A 24261-nucleotide genomic window follows, 5' to 3' on the forward strand; every position below is an offset into this window, starting at 1 on the left:
GCTTTACATATTTCATTCTAATCATATTTAATTACTTATTTCAGCATAGTAAATGCTGATCTTTTGGTTATCAGATCCCATTTTGCTGCACCACCACTTAAAAGAGGCAAAACTAACTAAAGTAATAGCATCTACCACTTAAGGACAGTGAAGCACATACATTTGAGTCAAGGCAGTTTAATGGTCCCATAGGAACCACAACGCACTCTTTGCTATGGACTTTCTGTGAGTTGATCCTTCAGTTCCCCACCTATACGTGTAAAGATACTTCTTTACCAAAGGAAGATGTCTGTTAGGAAAAATAGAGTGAGATATCCTTGGACCATGAGTTAATGAAACTGAAGCAACTCTTAAGCAGACAATCCCAGCACTATTTTCCTTCTAATTCTTTGCAAAATTGCAACTTGCTGTTTGTTTTCTGGATGACCAGAGAAGAATGGAATTCCTCTGCAAATTCATTGACCAAGTAATCAGTAATTGCATAGTCAAGGTCTGTAGCATACTGTACCTAAGAGAGTATCCTCTGGATGGATGTCCACAGCGCTTGGGTTCATTGGCGCATTGATAGCATTTTTACCTTCTTCTTGCAGGTCACTCACTGAGGAGAAGGGAAAAATAGAAAGACTGAAATAAATACAAAGTTTGCAGATATGCAAAGGTAGAAGAGACATAATAAGAGCAGGTATCTTGTAGATCCATTTCAGAATGAACCCAAACTTTACAGAATGAAGGACTGCAGCTGCAGTGGAAAATAAAATCCAAGGAACATCCATCCACAGCTTCTTATTAAATTGAGTTGAGTCACCAGTCTACCAGCTAAAAATATTTTGCAAGAAAATCAACACTGTGGTAAAAGTAATGTCAGAGTGCTTCTTTCTCCAGAAGGAAGGGGTATGAGCTACAGAGCAGACAATTAACTGTAAAACCTAATTCGCTTTTGATAGCACTACCACCACTCATCACCACTTTTTCCAACAGCAGAACACGAGTCACTATTTGCTACTGGCCTCATTAAAAGCCTCAGAGAATCCTACCAAATAATGAAAATATATTTAATTCCTTCATTGACAGTGGCTGAAAAATAGATGTTGCATGGTCTGGTGAAGACAAATTTGGAATCTTTCACACTCCCAAACATACAGCTCTCAGTTTGGAAAGTCAGTATGGTACTCTGCATCATTAAGAAGGACATTAAAATACCTCCTTACATAATGTCACATGGGAGGAACTAAACAACCAATTGCTTAGTATTGTAGGACTTTATAGTAAGGAAAGTCCTAGCAGAACTATAGTATTTATACAGTCTCTGAGGTTTATCTCCTCTTAAACACAGAAAACAACTACTTACAGTGAACCTTTAAAAATACACGCGTCTGAAACAGAAGATACAAACATAGACAGCAATAACTCATTCATTAAGTGACAGTTCTGTGTAAGCAACAGCTAAAAGCATTTGTGTGTGGCTTGCTCTCTACACTGCACAGCTTTTGCAAGGGGAGCAGAATAAAGTTCACAACTGCAAACCAAACACAGCATCTGCAGGCTGAGATTTAATCACCTAATTAAACGTCACTGTTAAATAAACACTTAATTGCCCCTTTCATGCATTCATTCTTAGTTTGGGAAAGCTCTCCAAAGGTCAGAGAGCTAAGCGGCCTCAGTCACCAGGCCAAGGAGCTTTCAAAGCATGCTCTACCCTGCACTGTTTGCATGCTCCCAACTACAGCTTTCTCCCTCAAGCAGCTCCTACAGGACTTGCCAACAGGAATCCAGCCACAAGAAGGCATAAGAAAAATTATGTGGAAACTAGCTACCAGAGGTGAATATTTTTTAAGCCTTCTTTTAACTACAAATGCCCACATGCCACTTAAAATCACATTTCTTTCTAGATGTACCTTTCTTATGATTCTTACAGCATTGCTTCTATCTGTGAACATCAAGCGTTCAGTAAGGACAGGGTACTGGTTTAACCAGTGTTCTACAAATGCAGAAGAGATTTCCTAAGCTTCTCGGGGCCAGGAATGCATGCGATGTGCTACAGAAACAAATTACTGCATACACCTCAAGACATAAAATTTTTAAATGCAGCTGAACTGCTTTTATCCTCAAAAGTTCCATTATGTCATACTTGCTCATTTTTTTTAAATATCAAGAAGAACCCTTCTTAACACAGATCTTGTTCTTAAACAATTTACTAAACAATAACAACAAAAAAAACATTAATATAGATGTGTGTATTAAGCCCCCACCCTCAACGCCCCCTCATGACATGGAGAGCCACATAAAGCCCTCGTACTTGCCTTCAAACCCAGTGAGGCTCTGCCACAACAGGACCAGAGCATCCTCCCCTGCTGCATCAGTAGCGAGCCTCCCAAAACCCACTGCCCAGAGAGCCTGTGTTACGGGGAGCTTCTATGCCACCTTCTTAGCTGAGGAAAAGATTCCTGCTGGAAATGTAACCTCACATACCTCCTTTTTTGCGACGCTTACACAGAAGTCCTGCCATGTTGCCCTTTCCAGCACCCAGAGGTCTGTCACACGCATCCGCAGACAAATGGCACGGGTGGGCTGAGTGCTGAAGGGGCAGCAGCAACTGGACAAGAGGCTGACGCCTCGAGGCTGCCAACGCCTCGTTAATTTGGGCTCAATGATATCAGAGCAGGCACTCAGATAGCTCTCAGCTGTCTGGTGGAGGCAGGTGCCAGAAGAAGGGAACAGACTCCCTGAGACTAGCTCCCAACAAGGAATCCTCCTTGTCCCTGTCACTTCTGGAGATGGCCGAGCACCTGGCATGGCTGGCTGCTGGCTGGCTAGGGTGAGGACACTAACAGTCCTTCACAGACAGCATTTTTGGTGTTTTCTCCTAAGAGAAAAGCTAAGAGTTTCCTGTGGCCAGACTGGCAAATGCTAGCCTCTGCAACTTACCAGAAACAGTATTTTCAGTGTAAGGTTTATACTTACAGTAAAGAAACGAGTTGCCCATGCAAGAGCACATTTCAGTGCAATCAGAGTTGGACTTGCACATCAGCCACACTAAGTCCCACTTGAGGTACGGCTGCTGCTTCTTGCCTGCTATCCACCTGCCCATTCACAGACCCTCTTCTTTTCCTCTGCCCTTTCCTGCAAGAAATGTTTTTTTTCCTGTTGCACTGGAGTAATTCTTCATTTGCACTCTCAATGAGATCTGTATCATATATCTTTCTTCAAAGCCCAATAATTCCATTTTACAGGGCAGCCAGGAAAGCTGCAGTAGGGGACAACAGTAGAGGCAGGAGATGGAGCACAAACACAGACTATAACTGCTTAGCCCAGACTGGCTCCAGCAGACACAGTTTCTGCTCTGAACTGGTCTGTTTGCTGCACCAGCACAGCATGCCATAGCAGGCATCACTCAGCCACGCTAGTAGATCTCCTGCAAACTGCCCTAGCACCCAGGAAATGGTCCCCTGCTCACAGACAGCATGCCCCCACCTTGACTCCCAGCACAGGCTCTGCTAAATGCTTACAGCCTTAAGGTGACACTGGCTGACAGTCTAATGACTGAGTTGTGAACCTGCACAGAGCAACCCAGGTGTAAATACAGGTCCAGAAAGACAGTGCCTTGGAAAGAGCTCTGGCAGAACTAGCTGGGATTCCTCCCAGATGCCTGGCTTGGGATCCCCCCCGCTGAGCTGATGCTCAACGAGCGGGCTAGGCATCCCAACTCCTTTGGGCCCTTGGCAACCAGCTCTAGCAGAGTCCAAAAGCAATGATGGATGGGCAAGTTGCCAAGGCATTCAGCCAAAGCCCCAAGTATCTCCCTCATCCAGAAATTCAAATTCAAAAGAAAAAGGTCACTTCTTCACCAGTCCCCTGGAAAGCAGCAAGGGCTTCCTGGCAGCTCTCCGACGTTTTAACAGTCCCTGGCAGTGCCAGCAGTCAACACAATTTTGTCACGGCAGGAGCTGCGCTGGCCTTTCCAAAAAATTAATATAACAACCAGACTGCACACACACATGCAAAACAGCACTATATCTGTAAGCCAGGCAGGCTGTGTTGATGCAAGGGATTAAACGCAAACTGCAAAGAACAGCAGCAATCAGCTGCAGGATGGTGGAAGCACCACCACAGCTGTCAAGCATCTCTCACAGTAGGGAAATGACCTTTAAAGTCAGCAGGAGCACTGAAAGAAGTTTCTCCTTTCTCCTTTTTGAGAAGGAGCAAACATGGCAACAATTTCATCCTTTTTCCCTTCAACTTAATAATTCTAGTCTTATATATATATATATATATATATATATATATATACACACACACACACATATGTATATATATATATATATACACACATATATATATGTATATATAAATAAAGGATATAGTGGAGTTCATCTCTTAAGTCTTTACTGGTCTCTGCTTTGCTATTCAAAAGCCATCCACAAGCTTCAGCCTCTTACAAAAGCAAATGCTACTTAATTTTAGCCCTGGTTATTTCTGACTACAGGGCTCAGTCTCCCCCACAGAAAGCAGCAGCTGCCACAGAACCATCACAGGGCTCTGAGTACAGTACTTTCCTTCTAACTCAACCAGTGCTGAGCTGTCTCCTTAGCACTGCTGGACCACAGCTTTTACATTTTATACTTTCATCTCATGATTAAACCCTAACTTTGGAAGCTATTGTGCTGCTTTATTACTTTTGGCTCTACTATTCACGACTTGTTCAAGTAACTGTCATCCTCTTTGGTACAAGCAGCATGCAAAAGGGAAACGTGCACAGACTGTACAACCAGCGCTGCACAGAAAGTTCTTCTCATGCCCCCAGAGTCTCACTGCTCTTCAAAGAGATACAACCAGGACCAATGGTACTTTTTCAACCAGCTACTTGCTTGCCTGCAACTCAAATCCTGAGAGTTCTGAAAACTGCAAAGTCGATATAAAATTCCATTGGTACCCCATGCAGACCAGTGGCACAACACTCCTTCCCTCCTCCAGAGGGACGTACACACCAGATAATTCCTCCTAAGGAACAGCCAACATTAAAAAAAAAGAAAGAAAGAAAAAAGAGAGAGTTTGGCAAAAACTGGTATTTCTCAAGAAGACTGTTGTACTGGCACATGTCAAACAGTCCCCAAGCACAGTGCAAGGAAATACAGTGAGACTCTTTGTCTCTGTTCTAGGGATGAACCACACACACAATTCACCAGCCTCTGCCGCATTTCAAATCGCTTAACATTTACAAAAGGCTCTGAGATCTTTTGATAAAGACTGCAGGAGAAAGACAAAGCCTCCGTTAATTACAACAGCGAATTAATAATCCCCAGGCAGATCAAAGGGAAAGACTGCTTCAAATCCACATAAAGGCACTGCACTGAGAGACTGCATTCAAAACAGAAGAGTAATAAGGGAAATTATTTGTATGCCCCAGCAAGCAAAAAAGGCACCCACAACAGCCAGACTTTGCCACTTGTAGAAACTTAAAGCTAAAGACAGTTTTTGGAAAAGTGCTGTAATAATCCTTTTGCTTTGGTCTCAACAAGCAAGCCACAGTTGCAGATACGAACAAGTCAAACTTAAAAGGATGAGTGCGGCCTGTTCTGTGATTGCCTGAACAAAGATCACCCCCCTGTTTTTGTCAGTGTTAAAACAGTATTGGTTGTGGTGTTAGCGCAGGCAATAATGGCAACCAGTCAGAAACCTTTACAAAAAACTGGAGCTTTGTTTTGTGCCAGTTTTGTGACAGTGAAATACTGTTTTCAGTTTTTCTCCCTTGAAAATTCTTACCTAGCGAGCTATTTTTTGTTATGGTGATGAAAAAAATATTGCATTTTTGGGGGGTGACACCTGTGTTGAGACAATACCAACATTGCTATGGCTGTCCTAAGCAAGCTATTCATATGTAACAGTACCCCAGAATGAGGAAGGCAACCTTAAGGGTGGCAAGACATAACCTGGGAGAAAAGGGCTCCAAGCAGACCACAGCAACCACAAGCAGCTTACAACACTGCCAGCACTGGCAACGCTACACCAAACCAAACAAAATGAGGATCTGTTATTACGAAGCAGAAAGATTTTTAGCCATAATGGCAGGGCTCACTTTAATGCAGCAGGAAAGTTGAATTCCACATAAAGCCAGCTGCTGCCTGCTGAACCAGTTCTCTGCTTCAACTCAATGTTCCGCACAGCCCCGTGGACGCTAACACAGGTGCTGCCATGCCAGAAGGAACCTCCAGCCCTCATCCAGCCACAAACCGCACTGCGAAACCTCCCCTTAGCCTATCAGCTGTAGGCAACACAGCAGCCAATTGACGAGTGCCGCTGTACTGCTGAGTAACAAAAAATGACCCTTATGCAGGTATTAATTTGGCTCTGGTAAAACCTGACAAAGCTGGAGCTGACCCACAGCTGCATGGGCACAGATTGATAATGATAAAAGCCAAGGTGAGCCCACAATATCAATGCAGAGCCACTCTGTACAGCTTTGGGTCTTTCCAGCATACCTATCAACCCTCCTCCAGTATTGCAGCTGCACAGGACAAGGCCAGAACTTATCTTGTCTATTTTAGTGCATTTCTGCTTCACTCATGCAATAAGTCTAACACCAACTCAGTAAACACTTAATCAGGAACCCAAAGAAATAGATTCCGTAAGGCAGAAAAGCAAGATGCATGCTTAAACACAGCATATAGAGAGCTTCGGAGCTGAAACAAAAACTCCACCTTGGGACTCATCATTTCTGTGGCGAGTCCCTACTTCCTGTTTCCTTAATTACTGTGCTGAGCCATGCTTACGTAGCTGTCTGCACTGGGCAGGCATCCAGGCTGCCAGCAGAGGGGCACTACAGACTTCGCTTCCATCCCTTGCTGCCACACACCCCTTCCTCTTCATGCACAGAACCCATGCTACGACACAGCATGGGCACAGTGTGGCTGAAAACTAACCAGATGAGACAGGGAAGAAATAAATTTTACTGTGCAGATACACAATGGCAGAATAGAAAAATGTGGCAGAAATAAGACTGAGGAAAAGAATGATGTTTTAAAATATTTATAAAGCTACAGGTCAGGTTTTCAAGTAAGGAAAATGGCACTCGATAGCATACTCTGCAGACAGGCCAAACTAGTCAGCTCTGCTTCAGTCTCCCAGCACTGACATTACAGTAGCAATCCCACAGTACTGCAAATGTCACAAGTTCTAAAACCAAAGATAAGGGAACCACACATTCACAGTTTAGGGGCTTGGTCTGAGATCCCTACCAAAGCAGACTGATTTCAAGGAGCGCCAAGCATCACAAAGACTTCTTTAACCAAAACCAACTCCAAAAAACAGAATCAACTCATTAAAATACGCAAGTCTGATGAGTGTAGCCACCGAGCTAGTCAAGCCAGTCACCGAGAGTCAGTAGCAGAGCTGAAACCATCATTCAGGCATAGAGATGCCCAGTCCATTCATTCAATTCTTGTTTTCTCCAACATGACAAAATCAGAAAAAACAGCACTGAAGTTTAACACATCCCCCAAGCTTTTTCTCTGATCCCATATACAAATCCAACAGCTCAAAATTCATCAAGCTCAGTATCAAAAAAGTCATTACTGTTGCTCATGGTAATTAATTCATTATACGACTGAATTTACTTCCATCCTTCCACTGCCTTCTTTCTGCCTTTCCCTCACGATTTGAGACTTCATCTGTAGATACCCGAATTAAACCCACTTAGCCAACTAGCAGCAAGAGTAGTTTTACCTGCTTTTACCACCTTCCCCACATCCTTAACCCCCTTTCCAAAGGGGCAAAGAGATTGACAACCACCAAAAGCAGTCTACTGTGTAAACACAAAAACATTTCATGTTATTTCTTTTTCTGAATATGTCAAGAGCAGTACAGAGGAACAGACTCACTTTTGAAGGCAGTGATGGCAGATGAACACACAACGTAACACAAAAGCACTGTCTTCTCCAGCTGATGGTACAGAAGTCAACAAACAAGCTCTACACAAATGGAAAGGAGCTAGAGCTATGACTTGCAATTCAAAAAAAGCATCTTTTTTTTGCTAGTGCAGCTTGATTCTACAGGAAGAGTAAGCTGAGATAAATGATCCTGGAAACCACAAAAACTGCATATGACTAATTGATGGACTTGCCCAAATGTCACTCAGAAAGACAAGGAAAACTCTGAAAAAAAAACTTGTGTTTGCAACACGTATATTTAGGATTTTCTGATGATTATTAGATTTCAGTTCACCAGAACATACAGGACTAATGAGGGGATATGCAGTGCCTCAGACTTCAAACTTTATTCTAAACAGCCAACACAACTTTTTCTGAGTACTTTTTGCTCCTACCTGACTGCATCCAAGGCAGTAAACATATGTACTGAAAAAGAACTGAAAGATCTCACTAAACAGGCAAACTGAAAAAATACAAAGAAATTTCCTCAGGGTTTCCAGGTCAGTGATATGTGGAAAATTATTTTACTTCTTGCTTACAGGAACACTGCCAAGGCAACCACTTCAGTGATAAGAGCTACAAACCCCACAGTAACAGAAAGTCCACATTTCATAGCCTACGGTCAGATAAAAGTCAGTCCACAAGGGAAAAGTACAGAGAAAGTAATAGCTCCAACAAGACTACTCAGACACTTAACTCTGCCTGGTTTAAGTATGAGACATTATCATTTCCTAACCATGCTGCCGAACACCACACCGAAAAAAAGAAGCCAGGCCTCACATTGCCATTCGAGTTCAGTCTCCCAAACACAGTCCTCAAGGAATAAGAAAATGTGATCATGAAACAAAAGCCAATACAAGATAACGTTGCATTTCACCAAGTGTCAGAAACAAGTGCAGTTATATTATCTGCTTATTTGTTTAGGATGCCCATGTTTCATACAGTGTGCCATACAGCTTTCTGTGGTCTCTTTTAAAGGCTTTACACAGATAATATCACATCTTCAAAGCTAGAAAAGGTGGTTTTCCAGTGAGGCTAGACATTTTGAAGACCTTTGAACTCAGCTCTGGTCATTCCCAAGAGTTTTACAACTACACAGCCTCTCTGACACTCCCTCACATAAAAAGCAGTCAGTGCAGCAAAGTGGTAAAATCAATGTCTTCCTTCCCAGTGGAAAGGCAGACAGAGAAAGAGAGAAAAAAATTGTACTCTTACTAGTACCTTATGCAAAAAAAGTCAAAGGCCCCTGATGGGAAAACAAAGCTCCCATGTACACCCACATGCTCAGAAATCATTATGCCATAGACTTGTCATTGTTGTGCCTTTCATGAAATGCACTTACTGCAGCCCTTGAAGAATCTAACTTCCTAGGAAGCCACAGAAGATCAGAAGAAAAGCTCAGGGTGGAAAGGACCTCAGGAGGTCTCTATGTGAGCCTTCTCCTCAAAGTACAGTCAGCTCTGAGATGAAACCTGTGTGTCCAGAGCTTTATCCCACATCTTAAAACCTGTGGGAATGGAGACTGCACAGAGCATCTGCGCATCCTGTCCCATGGCCTCATAGTCCTCATCATTAAGAAGTTTTTTCCCTTTTTCCGGTCTGAATCTCACCGGGTTCAATTTATTCCTGTTTTCTCTTTCCTCCACTATGCACAACCATGAAGAATCTGGCTCCATCTTCTCAGTAATCTCCTCACAGATTCTAGAAGGCTGCTTATAGAAGATCTCCCTGAACTCACCTCTTCCCCAGACTCAGCAAGCCCAACTCACTCAGCCTGTCCTCACAGCAGGAATGCTCCAGCCCCAAGTCATCCTGGTGGCCTACTGTTGAACGTGCTCCAAAGTACAGTCTGTACTGAGGAGCCCAAAACTGAACACAGTACTCCAACTGGGATCTAGGAAATGTTGAGCACGGGGATACAATCACTCTTCTCAACCCACTGGCTGTCCTCCTGCTAATACAATCCAGGAGACAGCTGCCCATCTTTGTTGCATGGCAGATGACTTGAGGGCCTGCCCAGCAGAACCGCCCCTCAGGCAGAGACTGTGTAGGGTCACAGCACAACCTTTAAGCCCATTTTCTTGCACATGGATCAGTTACTCTGCTCTTCCAATAAATATGAAATCTTTCACATTCCAAATCTTGTTCTGTAGAATCACCTGGATAGCTGTGCTGCAACACAGCAAATTGTTCGGCCTCTCTGGAACAGCAGTGCTCACCACTGCCTGTGCATTCAGCGTGTAAGTGGAATTCACATGCTCAGGTGTTTTCATTCTTTGACAGTCCTCTTACCAACTACTGGATCAACATCACTTTCGTTTATCAAATAAAGGAGCCCAGTGAGGATGCCTTCTACCAGGATTCTGGCATAACACCATGAATGGAAGGGAAAGTCACTAAAAATTGCAATTACTGAAAAGACATACACAATACTTACAGAAAAGGAATACACACTTCTTTTTGGTTGAAGAACATATCCTGAACTACATCAGCAGATACTGATGCCTATGACTTGTCTGGTTAACATGTAAATGACAGGAATTAAGCAACCGGGAATACACAGTTGAAAAGACAGGATATAAAACAAACAAATGCCAAAATAATGGCTCAGTCAAACACAATTCCTTAGCTTTCTTACAGCTCATATACTGATGTCAGCAGAGAACAGCCACAGTGACCACATTTTTTAAACTAGATGACGCTAAACTAAATGATAATGATGATAATGATAGGATCCAAAATGATTATTTAAGCTACAGCCTCTCACTGAGTTAATACAACTACACCTGCAGTACTGCAGTAAAAGCAGATATTTTCAAGACTGTGGCCTAATCTTGACACATTGTAAATGGCCAAGAGGGAAAACTGTAAGCCTGAATCTGTGTGAGTAGTAAAAGGAAAATCTCTCAAGCACCCACTTATCCCAGACACTTCATGGAAACAAGTTTAAACCTTTCTACTTCAACCACTGAGTAGATAGTGGGTACCAAAGGCCAGTGCCTCTCATCTTTCGTGTACCATCTCTCTGCCCCAGTCAAGGGACCCTCAAAGGACTCAGCTCCACAGATTCAGAAAAATGTTGCTGCAAGGACTTGCAGAGGTCCAGCTCGAACATGGACTACTGCCATGTTAATGAGATTACCTGAGACTGTCTCCACTTTCACATACAAAAAAAAGCCTTAACAGTTCATGCATCAGACACTGCTTGACATGCAATTGAGGCAGCCTGGTTTGCTGACAGATACAGTCATCTGGCACAGCAGGACCAATCTGAGCATGACATCTCGCATCTTATTAAAATCTATTTTCCCAAACATAAGGCTCCATTATACAGTCAAGATCTCTGACAGACAGAATTCATTAGAGATTCAAGACATAGCTATGCACTCTTGCATCCTGCCTAATTTTCCAGTGGAACCAATTCACTACAAAAGTATTGGGAGCAATGCATGGAGAAGAAGGCCAACAATAGCCATGAGGGACGATTTTACAACCCTGATGCTGAGGAAGAATATTAATTAGGAAATACAAGCCTGTACACCCTGGTACTTTCTTTTACTCTACAAGTTCTGAAGGAAACACTATTAATTTGCAAAGCTTCACTGTCCCTAAATCTGTGTGCTGGACTAGGCAAGCCTCAGACCAAACACCACCATTCTATTTTAAAAGTGACAAAAGTCTGTATCTGTTTAATAACATATATACATACATCTGCCAAACAGACCTAGTGGAAAGACACTTTCTGAGGATTACACATTTTTCTATTTAAAGCCAGTGAAAAAGACTCTGTGCTCCATGAAGACATCAGAATCACTCTCCTCTTCATCCAGCTCTCACAGTTTCTTTCCCTACTCCAAAGAGACCGTGTATGCAACCACCTCAGCTAATAAAAAGATCAGTAATAAGGCCACATGGCAGCTATAATGGATAAAACACTATTTCTTTTTTTCATTCTATTTCATTACGGTTCAACTACTGAAAGAAAGAACTAAAGAAGCAACTGGAATTCCAGGAGTCAGAGCAGCTTGCCTATTTTATAAACAAAACACAAACTGTATCTGATCACCAGACAGGTTTCAGGGATTGTCAGGAAGCCAGGTTGGAGGAAAAAAAAATCAGTGAGAGGTAAACCTGAATTCCCAAAGATCCTTTCAACTGCCCCTGAGGAAGCCAAAACCAGAACAACATGGTAAGGCCTCCCTTCTGAGCCTAAAGGTTCTGGAGAGAAGCCCACAGATGGCGTACAGTAACAAATTACATGTCCAGCACTTATAAATAGAAGCTTTGCTGTGCAGATGTATGTTCTCCCATGAGGAAGTGACAGTGATTTAAGCGCCCACAGCTCCAGGCCAGCACACGCTGCCAGGTGTGTATGTCCTCTCCACATGTGGCTTTCAGAGCAAGACTTAGACAGATTCAAACTACATAATACTAAAACCACACATATTAGCCAAATATTTCTCCACTTTAATTATATATACATGTATGACACAGAGAAGTTAAAAATAAAAATACATTTTACATATATAATAAGAGAAGTTAAAAATTTTGTCTTCTCACGGCTTTCTACTTCGCCAACAAGAGCCCAAATTAGGAAGCCTACATCTGAGCAGGCTGAATGCACTTCACCCCAGAGAGATCCGCTGGTCACTGATCTACAGATTGCACAATACAGAGTTCCTGTTTCCCCTCCACACTCAGCCCACTCCCAAAGGCAAACAGGGGTCACTGTCACCCACATCAGTCAGGCTGGTTTAGCTCCCTTGCCCTCAGCTGAGGGTGCAGAGGTGGAGTTGGTGTGTACTGTCACTGGGCAGCCTGTCATGCAGCAGAAGCCTCAAGAGCCAACCCGGTGCTTACCCTGCCCTTCACCTTCTCTCTAGCTACAACACATGCCATACTTCCCTCCATCTCCCATCCTCAGCCTAGGGATGAGCCAGTGTCACACCTGAGGACTACTAAAGGCACGTACACCACAGTCACAGGGGCAGCACATAAAGCAAGGGCCGCTGCAGGTATGTGCCCTATACTGAGGGAAAAACCTGCTGCAGACATGCATACTTTGCAAATTGCAGCTAACAGCTCTGACAACTGCATCACCTGATTTTGCAGTGCCCTGAGGGAGAAGCTAAGCTTCATCAGTAACAGTGCACACACACAGCACATTTCACAGCGCAGACAGAGAATGTACAAGAGAGTGGATAAGCAAACACAAAAGCCACCACAACAAAGAGTGCAACTGGAGCATGGTGCAGAGTAAGGCACCTTTCAGTGAACACTGTGACAGATAATCTGTACCATGACAGAACCCACACCATCAATCAAGTCCAGACTAGCATGGGTTGATATAGGTCTGGAGCCACGTGGTTGACTTTTAAACTGCTGCTTTCCTCAACCAAACATCCATCCTGGATGTTTGTGACAATGAGCAGAGGTCAGAGCAAAAAAAAGACACCATCTCCCCTTCCTTCCTTTTTACCAGCTTTCTGGCCTCCAAAAGCAATTGTGAGGAGTTTGAGAGATGGTTTTAGCTTGCTAGCGCAGTGAAGACCAAGTGAAGACCACTGACATAAGAGCACAGAAAGGTTAAAAATGGAAAGAGAGCCCAGGGTTATAAGGAAAGGTTGAAGCCTTCAGCGCTATCAGAAGCAGCATGGGCAACAACAAAAACAGATTATGCCACATGAAGAAGACTCTTCCTCCTTATTTGTTCATGTCATATATCTATCTATCAGTACTATTATTTTCCCATTGACATATCATTTCCCAGGAATCCCAACAGAGACCCCCCTCATAGGTTTACGCTGGCAAGTCAAGACTCCTAGTGGTGCCCCAGAGATTTGACCACGATTCCCTTTGAAAACAAAAAGCAAATCCCTCATGAACAGCTTTCAAGTACCAGCTACTGTGCTTCTACAGCCTACAAAGCTGAAGCTTCTCAGTTGTGTTCATGACAACTGTACACAGAAGATATACGCACAAAATTTTCATCCCAATGAAATCGCAAAACTCTTAACTGTTGAAGCACCAGACCCTCTAACCAGCAGATTCTGCCTCTCGCTGGCCTCACTGCAGACCATATAACCTCAGATCCCTTAGCAACAAGTTGTTCAGACATGCTTCTGCAATGAAAAGAGCTTGCCAGCTAATCTCCCAGATCTTCCAACATCAAGGTATGATCTAAAGCTCCAAGCACTGCGCTGAAAAATTTGAGTAGCTTCTTGTGTTTTTTGGATCAGCTGGCCTGTAGCAGTTCTTAAAATACATATGCACTGCTATGCACAGCTATACTTAGTCTTCTAGATTCCTGTATTGCCGACATGCAAATCAGTAGGGTATATTTGTATTTATAAGGAGATCTGAAGTACCACAACTCTTAAAGAAAATACAAGCACTTTAAACTGTGCGATAACAGGCATTGCAGAGCACAGCCTAATCTTCTGCACAGACCCACCAGCAGGATCAGGGATCCCCCGTTCACACTGTTCAGCAAACAGCATCTGCACAGACTTTGCATGAGGTCACGCACAACCCTGCAGCTCCCCCACTCCACATCAGCTCCGCGTGCAGCCCTCCATACATCAGAGTCTCACAGGGCTCATCCATATGCTCCTCATAAGAGAAACTGCCAGATGCCTGCGTGAGGAAGTCTCTCCCAAGATATCAACATTAACAAAACCTTTAGAAGAAATGAAGAGAAACAGATATCGCTGGACAATTGCCTTGAAGTGAGGTAGCTTAGCTTTTAAGGAGAAAAGAAGTCACTCTCTAATTCCTTGCATTAGTATTTTTAAGAGTCTGAAAGCATAAATAAGCACCTTGCGAAGGTTTTACGATAAAATATACCAGCGTCCTTACAATTAATTTTATTTTAATGGTTTTAACTTCAAAGATAAAGCAATTCTAGAATGTCTGGTTTTGTCATATAACAGCAAGTCACTTTTTTTTCAATCCAGATCGCAGAGCAGCAGAGCTATTTTGCATGCTCTAGCTGCATCCTGTGTGGAAGAAAAACTTTCAACTGTAATTGGAAACTCTACTGTGTCAGTGAGACGCGATACCTAAAGCTGTGTAGGACAAACCATCCTCGCCTTGACATAGAGTAAAACATGATTTTTTATGACACTGTTAAAAAGATTATTCTTGTGCACGTTAAGTTTTTCTTGGTGGAGACACTGACATAAACTATCTATAATAAAACATTTGCCAGAACAGAATACAACATCAGAACTGAATCAGCAAGACAAGACTGAAGACGGATCTGGTCAGAGGTACAAATGAGCCCTACAGGAAAACTCAGCAATTAGGCTGCAGGTTCTGACTGGAAATTTAGGACTCTCTCTCTGCTTAAATTTACAGTAGAAAGTTCAACTTGAATTTGCTTATGTCTGCACATATGGATGTGCACGCATTATCTAGAAAGGTATGTGGCTTCAATATCGTTATATGCCAATTCTTCTCTTTAAAAGCAAATAATTCTGATTAACCAGCATCCATCTCATCTTCTGATCAAGTACTGCAGCAGCAACAGCCCACGATGATGCACAAATCAATGTGCTTCCTGCCAAGTATCCTCTCAGACTGCAGCAAACATTCTTGAGTGAACCAGGAACACAGAACTCAACCCTTCGCACTCTGTACTTGTCTCTCCATCCAGCTGCAAACTCAATTCCACACACTACAAGCACAGAGAGTAACAGAAGATGGAGCAAGTTCTACCACCAGTTTATTAAAAGGAAAAGCCTTAAAACACAGTGATTATCAGGTCAGCAGATAGTCAAAAGCAACCAGAAGCAGCTTATATCACGTTGTATCTCAGAGATTTATGGGAGGCAGATTTGTTTCCTCTCAGGTGAGAAATGCAGGAGCAGCAGGTACCTTTAGGTCACTCAGCACTTCACTGCCTGTCAGAAACGCAGATGCCCCTCAGGAGTATAGCACAGGCACTCAGCAGCAGCAGACTCTATCCTGAGCGTTCTGGGCATCATCTGAACACCAAAGGCCAGTTCCACATCAGAGCAATTCAAGTAATTACTCCTCCAGCACCAGTTTATGAGGTAGGACACATGGGCACAGCCAGCACAAAAAGCCATCCACTTGGCAAAGACTGCTTGTGAGCAGGACAAATCCCCAACATAAATAACACTGCCAGCATGAGTGCCACCTGCAAGGTGAACGAAGATTAAGTTAAGACTGCCTTACAGTCTTGTATCTTTCTAGTATCTACATCAAAGGCACCTCTCAGAATCATTTCAAAGCTAAATACTTCTGTTAGAAGTCTCAAGCAGCCACTAAAGCAAAGCTATAACACACTGAGACAGAGGAGTTCAATTTTTTGCAGCGCATTCACACTGACACACCTCTAGAGACTATGCAACAGACAGCACTGAAAACAGAGCTTCTAACAGCATTCAGCGTGTCCTGCTCAAATGAAAGATAATGAGATCTGTTTTCCAAGCTAACTCCAATTCTCCCATCCTGTTGAGTTCAAGGGCACACCTTGGAGTTGAGATGTACTCATACAAAGAGGCAATGAGGTAGATCTAAGGAACATGCTTCTGAACCAATTCTTTCTCCAAAGAGCAATTACCTGCACAAGCAGCCCCATCAATTTTAAAGGAACTACGAAGAAACAATTTCTTCCAATTTAATTCTGCTTGTGAGCTTATTTCCTCCTGTTCTTCCCTCAAGAAAGCTGAAATGGATTGGGCAGCACAAGCAGTTCTAACTGAACAATCTGGAGATGAGCTTCAACTTGCATAGTGCTGCTGGATACAGGTGGTAATTTAGCACCTCTGCCCAAGTACCCCAACACCAGAGAGGCAGGAAAATATTCCCAGATACAGCATCTCACTGTTACACAGAGGCACAGACCCTAAAACCACTCCTTCAATCTGCCCTGATGTGCATAAAGCTTTATACTATGCAGCTGCCTCCTGCAGCAGTCAGTTCTCTCCACCACTGATGACAAGCACCACACATTGCTCTTTTCTGGAGCATTTTCCTAATCTCTACATCCACCCTCAATTGTGTCACTGGGAAACAACACTGAGCAAAATTAAGCATGTTGTATTTCTTTGGCTGATTCCTCCATAAAACCTATGTATAGATACACACACAGATAATAATAGAAAATTTATTTTGCCAAACACCTGCTGCCCACGTCTTTCCTACAGTGTCATGAGGAAATCAAAGGACTGGAAGTAACCCAGCATTGAAACTGGCAGCAAAATAGCTCCTTTATTTCAGTACAAGGACATCACTTGTTTAACAACAGGAAAAAGGAGACACGTGTATTTTTTAGTTCCTTTTATCAATGCAGATAAAATACAGCATTATTCAGAACTGTATATTTTAGAGGGTCTGAAAAGTAGCTCACAGCCAGCATCTGCTATGGGTTCTACCAGCACTCCAACAGTTTCCTAAGCTACTTAAAGCTGATTTGGCACAGATCTGCGTTGAATGCCCAAGATATACCGAGACAAAGGTACTTCACAGTAACACCAGGCAAATGAACATTTTATGCACATTTCCATATAACCTCATGCGGGGAAAAACTGTAATCCAAGTGGTGACATGAGCACTGGAATTAACACATCCTGCTTTTCTCACAGTGTGTGTCACAACCTATTGTAACATCAAGAAATACACAACCCCGCCCAGCACTCTCCCCATAGACAGTTCCTTTTCCCTTATAGCTTCCCTCCCACGTGCTTTTTTTCCTATCCTACATGGGTCGAGATCACTCATAGCTTTTCCTGCGCTGGTGCTCCACTGAGATCTTTCTGTTGTAACTGGTCGCTCGCTCTGACAAAGTTTGTGGTCATTTAATCATCCTGATGGCTGGCAGTTTTCTCTCCTTTTTAGCCAAACGATGGGTTAAAAACATTCCTAGGAAGGAAGAGGAAGGAAGGAGTCAGACAGTGAGATCACACACCACGGCTGTAGGAAATTGGATTAAAAATTGTTTCCCAATGAACAACAGTGGTTGTTGTTTCTTTTAAGCCAGCGTTGACTAATAAGTAGGTTCAGTCATAACAATTCAGAAACAAAAGTATAAGAAGCAGTGGTGTAAAACAAAGGTTCGAGGGACAAATTCCAAGCATTCCAAGCAGTTAAACAACTTACAGAATCTTACTCTTAAAATGTTGAGGAATTGGACCTGAAATCATAACCTTACCTCATCTCCAGGCACCTGCTAACAAAGCACTACACCATGCCATGCTGCTAAAGCAGGAGTAGCAGCAAAGTTACTAACAAGCCACAGTCAACACCCTGAATATCACCATAGTCACTATCATCACCATACCCAGGAATGGGTATTTACCATCCCACTGTAAAGAAAAGTTACAAACTTACAGTGACAGCCTTGATAGGCCTAGTGAACATTCCTCTGAATATAAGCTCCCTAGAAATAGATTACAGCATGTTATGAAGGACTTTGCCAAAAAATATTTACACTCCACTGCTTATGGGTTGATAGCCACATATAACAGTTGTTTATGGCATGGCTGCCTATCACAATTTAAAAAAGAAACCCCTATTAAGTAATAAAACCTTTTTTCAGCATCATTCTACTGGATCAGGCTGCCCAGAGAGGTTGTGGATGCCTCGTCCTTGGAGGTGTTCAAGGCCAGGTTGGATGGGGCCCTGGGCAGCCTGGTTTAGCATTAAACGGGGAGAGGTTGGTGGCCCTGCATGTGGCAGGGGGGCTGGAGATTCATGATCCTTGAGGTACCTTCCAACCCTGGCCATTCTGTGATTCTGTGAGCTATATAGCACACGGCCAAGTCATGCACAAACAATAAAAGGATAATATAACTGGACTCCAACTGCTGCATGGACCAGTTTAAAGGTCTGTACACACATACAGTCAAGATGGCAATAAAATTGCAGAATCATAGAATGGCCTGGGTTGAAAAGATCCACAACAATCACCTTGTTTCAACCCTCCCTGCTACGTGCAAGGTCACCAACCACTGGACCAGGCTGCCCAGAGCCACATCCAGCCTGGCCTTGAATGCCTCCAGGGATGGGGCATCCACAACCTACTTGGGCAACCTTTTCCAGTGTGTCACCAACCTCTGTATGAAAAACTTCCTCCTAATATCTAACCTAAACCTCCCCTGTCTCAGTTTAAAACCATTCCCCCTTATTCTATCACATAGCAGGCCTGTCTTTATGCTGTGATACAAAAGACACACTAGTGAAAGCAAAATGTATTAAGAGCTTTGGTTTGCTTACTTCTCATGCTATTAGAGGCAAGAATGGTTTGCCTGTGGCAAGTCAGCAGCCAAGCTTTCAGCTTGCTACTGGGGACAGCAGTTGGTGGGAAGGATAGTAGTTAGTTTTGGAAGATCACTGACCTCTGCTGGTCCACTGGGAGCTGAGCAGCAGCTGCCTGAAGGGAAGCAAGGAAGTCCCCACGGGTGGAGTGGTTCCTCAGCCCAGGAGAAAGTTGCCTGTACAGTTCTTATGTGGTCAGTCAACTCAATTCAGTACCATTTCAGTGAGCTTCCAACTTACTTCTGCTTCACAATCACATACCAAGACTGAGCTTCCAGCTCTGCAATTTGCTTCTGTGTCCATGTCCCAGTGCAAGCTTTGGAAGAGCCTCTCTCCCCAACGCTGATCCCAGCCCAGCACCTCTTCACAGCTGAGCCCTTCGTCCCCTTGGTCAGAGCTGTGTTCTCCATGGCCCACATTTCAGAGCTACCCCACTATGGTGTGCAGTAACCTGCAGAGCATGCCTTCCACAGACCTTAAAACTTCCAACAGAGGAGAATCTAGAAGAGTAGTAAGCTATTTCCCCTTAAAACAGCAGCACCACAGTGCTGTGCATAAACACATCATAAACTGTGCAGAGGAGGTGGTCTGCAGGCATGGGCGCTGTCTTTTCTCTGTTCCCCTTGTGAAACTGGAAGGAATACTCTGACTAAAAGCTGAGTCACGCACTTCCATTTCCTTCACACTGGCAAAAGCATGACCACGCTATCACTGCAAGATACAAGTCCCCAAAGAGCACCAAAGGCAGCTGCTAAAACTTGCTATCCCAGAGCTAAAGGGAGCTGTGGCCACACGGGTTGCCAAAGCAGCAAACCAAGCCAGTGGCCTCAGACCATACCCTAATAAACATCACCTTGCCACGCTGAAGCTTCTTGTTGAGGAAGCGAAGCTGTCAACCTGTTCAGGTTTGAAAGTCAGTTCCAAGTAAAGTATGTTTTCCAAGCACGTGCCACCATCCGCTCCTGGGGATGGGCTTTCTCTATCACCTTCCTTCATCAGTAAGTGACATCACCAAAAAGGCGTAGCTGCTTCAGCAGCTCTTCAGCACAACCACAACGGAGAAACTTGATTAAAAGTAGATAACAGGGGAAATACCAGAAAGCCACACCAAAACAGCCATGAGAAGAGAAGCAATTTCCCAAAGCTGCATTTTTGAGGGCAAATATCCCCAATATTACCAAAATGCCTTCTTAATATCAGGGGCAGTGAGCAGAGAAGGGCAAAGCACACTCAGAAAGACTGACACTGGAATTACCTCCCTGCTCCACATCCATCAGGCACCAGAACAAGCCAAGGCTGATGTTAGCCCACCAGAAAGCCCAACTGCACTGAGGCATATGGAACCAACATCCAGATTTCACATGTGCAGATGGCCACGGTTTGGAACAAGGAGATGAGTTCCACCACAGAAGCGGGCACTGGGTCAGTAAGGGAATCAGAGGGCGACAAGAGCGCGGTCCTGGAGCAGCAGACACTTAGGGGAAAAGTTTGCACACACGCAGGGCCAGGCCATCTTTATCAAGTCCGCTGGCAAGACGACAACTTTTTTGCAGATAGGGAGCCGCGCCGCTTCAGAGCACGCAGTCCTATCTCCGCACAGCCTTTGGTGCGAATAGGCGATCTGGAAAACACGCGGCGGCGGCGGCAGCACCCGGCCAGGAGGCCATGGCAGGGGTGCCCCGCCAGGCTGTGTGCCCGGGGATGGGCGCAGCCCCACTGTCAGGACCTCCTCCACAGAAGGGGAACGCCAGCACCCTCGTGCCCTCTATGACCCACGCTGGCGCACTGGGACTGCGCCTCTATGGAAGAGCACCGGGCGAGACAGCTGTAAAAGCCACGGATAGACCGGGAACAAAACACAGGTGGATTTAATCATTCCCTCGCAGCTTTACCAGTCTCGCGCCTCTACAGAGAAATAAAGACGCCCACAATCACCTTTATTCCCAGAAGTTTATTTTACAGAAGCAGGGGCCGGGGTTCCCCTCCGGGACCGGCGCCGCTCAGCGGCCACCGAAGCGCCCCAACCGCCTCCACGCCCACCCGCGGCGGCAGGGGCCCTCCCGCGCCCGGAGAACAAAGGGGGTTCAGCCCCGCCGCTCCCGCCGCGGGTTGCCCGGGAGGGACGGGGACTCGGATGCGCTCTCCCCTCTCCCTTCCCTCGCGCGGGCGAACTCACCCTCCTTGGCTTTCTTCTTCCTCGCCAGCGTCCCGCCGAGCTTGCCCAGGAACGACTCGTCCTTCTTCATCCTGTGCGGCCGCAGCGTCGGGGAGCGGATAGGAACGGAGGACATGGGGCTCCGCCCGGGGCAGCCCGCCCGATCTCTGCCCTGCCCGAAGGGCGCTAAAGCGGCTCGCGGAGCCGAACAAAGCCCGGCAGCGGTGGAAGCGCCCGGCGATCCGCGAGCGAAGGCGAAGAGCCGGCGGGGAGCGGGAACGGGTGGCGGTGGGCGTGCGAGCGGCGGGCGGGCGGAGGGCAGGGGGCGGGCTGGGAGCCGCCGTCCGCAGCGCCCTGCCACGGCGGGAGGCGGGCCCGCATGGCGAGCCGGCACGGCGCGGGGAGATCCGGGCTGCTTCCTCACGGCGCCGGCAGACAGAGCGCCTTAAGGAACGCAATTAAAATAGCGTAGAAAAGTGAAGTTTCAGCCAGCTGTGCTGCTGGCGGCGAGGAAATCAGGGCTGAGGAGAGCCCCTGCGCTCCTGGCGGAGCGGGCGGGCACGGAAACGGGAGATCCCGGAGAGTTTTCGTTACAGCGAGGGGCAGCCTGACGGGGGCTGTGTGAAATGAACTGAAAGCAGATCCACGAGAGTCCCTAGCGTCAGGCTGGACCCTGCAAGCTCTCGTGCGCATACTTAACTCCTGAAGCAATATCTAAAGTTGTGCCCATGACCTCGGCCAGTCCCCTGCGGCACAAGGACACCGTTACTTACTATTTCATCTGCATGTAATTGCTCTGATTTTTCCTTGTTGAAAGTATTATTTTACACAATGACTAATGGCATTCAAGAAAACAATGCTTTCTCACCTCAGTGTGCCTCTAATAGGTTTTCTATCTGTACTGGAACTACAGGGTTCCTTGAGGGGCTTCACACCTCCTGCTTCATTCTGCCAATCAACAGGAGAGCGACTGAGACTATGCAAAGCCTGGATCCGAGCTGTACTTGCCAGTCTGGAGCAGCACCTGCAGCTGCTATTAATGTTCTTCTTTTAACGGATTAGGTTAGAGGTTATCATATGCCTCTGTTCCAGCACCCAAAGCAGCCAAGGAACAGGAGCACTGGCCATGTGCTGTCCTGCATCGCAGGCTTTTGGACCGGGGCTTCTCCTCAGATGAATGAGGTTCTCTGAGCAGTGCTGCCCCATCTGGAATTTCCTCCAGCCCTGCGCTACCATTACAGTGTGTGTTTCCACACAGCTTAAGTAAAATATTTTACTAAATAATGTCTATTTCAGATCTTCACATCAGCAGCTGTGGGCCAGATTTGCATCAGGCTCCTCTAGATGGGCTGGTGAGCAGTGATCCTGCCCTGCTAGGCTTCCCACCAGGAGCCCCAGACACACAGGCTTAAAAATGGACTGGTGTCAGATTAACAGCTTGGGAAAACCTAGGCAAAGCCTCTCTGACGGAATCTGACTCTTCTAAAAACAAGCGAGACAAAAACCAAATTGTGACCATCCTATGGTCCATAGGTTCATAGGATGTCCACAGTGGCCCAAAGTGTCCACAAAGATCAAAGATCTGGAGCACTTCTCCTGTGAAGAAAGGTTGAAGGGATTGGGCTTGTTAAGCTAGAAGAAGAGAAGACTCCAGGGAGACTTCATTATTTACTCAGAGGGCAATGAGGCAGTGGCACAGGCTGCCCACAACAGCTGTGGATGCCCCATCCCGGGAGGAAATCAAGGCCAGGCTGGAAGTTGCCCTGGGCAGCCTGATGTAGTGGGTAGCAGCCCTACCCGTGGCAGGGGATTGGAACTGGGTGGGCTTTAATTTCCTTCCAGCCCAAGCTGTTCTGTGATTCTGTGACTCTATGCTTGAGACTGTAGGGGAGCACAGCAAGCTCACAGCAAGCAAGTATATCAGGGCAACCTGTGAAACCTGAGTGCATTTCCCTGATTGCTCGATCTCCATCATGGACACAATGCACTGGTTTTGTGATAGCCATTCACTACAGAGTGCACACAGGTAAGGCACCCAGCCTGCTCTGCCAGCTGCCCTGCTCTCCCATATCCCCCATGCAAAGCACTTTCACAGTGGTATTGAGCAGTATGCAGTTCTGTAGGATGAGTTGCACCCCCTGGAATAACAAGAACCACTTTGCCAGATTTAAGAGCTGCACAAGCTGAGCAGCATAACCGAAAAGAGATACTAGTGATGTGAGTAACTGGTGTTCAGACACAGAGTAAAGTCAGGGCATGTTTAATTCATTTGTTGCTTTAAGTACTGATCAGTCCTAGTTACACAAAATCTCTTTTCTCATTCATTTCCAGAATTTCTTACTCATGATTTCAGAAATTAATTTCAATAAGTGGAAATCCTGCTTAAGACATTGGTTATAAGTTCAGCTTCTCTTCCTGTTTCCTCAGAGTGTCCCAGGCCTGCCAGCAGCCTTCAGTTCTGATCTTTTGTGTTGCAAGGTCCTGTGATCTGTGTTGCATGGGGCATACAAGAGGGGGTGCTATCAGGATCCATCTGCATGCAGTGTTTAACGTGGAGCTGATGCAAACAGCAGTCTTCATGGTCTCACTTTCATCACTCTGGCTCCTTATCTAATGAGACACTACCTTCACATGCACATCTCCCTCCCCAGCCCTGCTCAGGTTGTCTTTACAGATTGTCTTTACTGCTGCACCAGACACTCATACCTTGCTTTGGTACAGAAACTAACAAGTAACACTGCCTTTAACAATTTGTAGGCTTTATGTTGTGCTACACTTGATTTTGTCATGTATGGTAAACCTGAACTAAAAATGAGGCAGTTTTTTCTGGATTAGACAACCCTTGCCTTCCTCAAACACCTTCTTTCCTGCAAATACCTCACAGCGAGTAAGAGTAAA

At 45.2% G+C, this 24261-nt stretch overlaps 1 protein-coding gene across 2 annotated transcripts in view; it reads right to left on the bottom strand.

Annotated features, from left to right (window-relative positions):
- PARVB (parvin beta) overlaps nt 1–21499 on the bottom strand; it is a gene marked incomplete at both ends in the record, with an annotated part of 56246 nt that extends 34747 nt beyond the window's left edge. Inside the window, 2 exons of one of the 2 annotated variants that reach the window (XM_079547158.1) lie at nt 509–598; nt 21385–21499. In XM_079547158.1, the coding sequence (XP_079403284.1) occupies nt 509–598; nt 21385–21499 (205 nt within the window). Of the gene's footprint in view, nt 1–508; nt 599–21384 lie in introns of those variants that run through there. The other variant, XM_079547159.1, reaches the window with a different exon arrangement.
- Between the last annotated feature and the right edge of the window lie 2762 nt (nt 21500–24261).

The sequence above is a fragment of the Tetrao urogallus genome, assembly GCF_951394365.1.
Source record: "Tetrao urogallus genome assembly, chromosome: 1".
NCBI classification, from domain to species: domain Eukaryota; kingdom Metazoa; phylum Chordata; class Aves; order Galliformes; family Phasianidae; genus Tetrao; species Tetrao urogallus.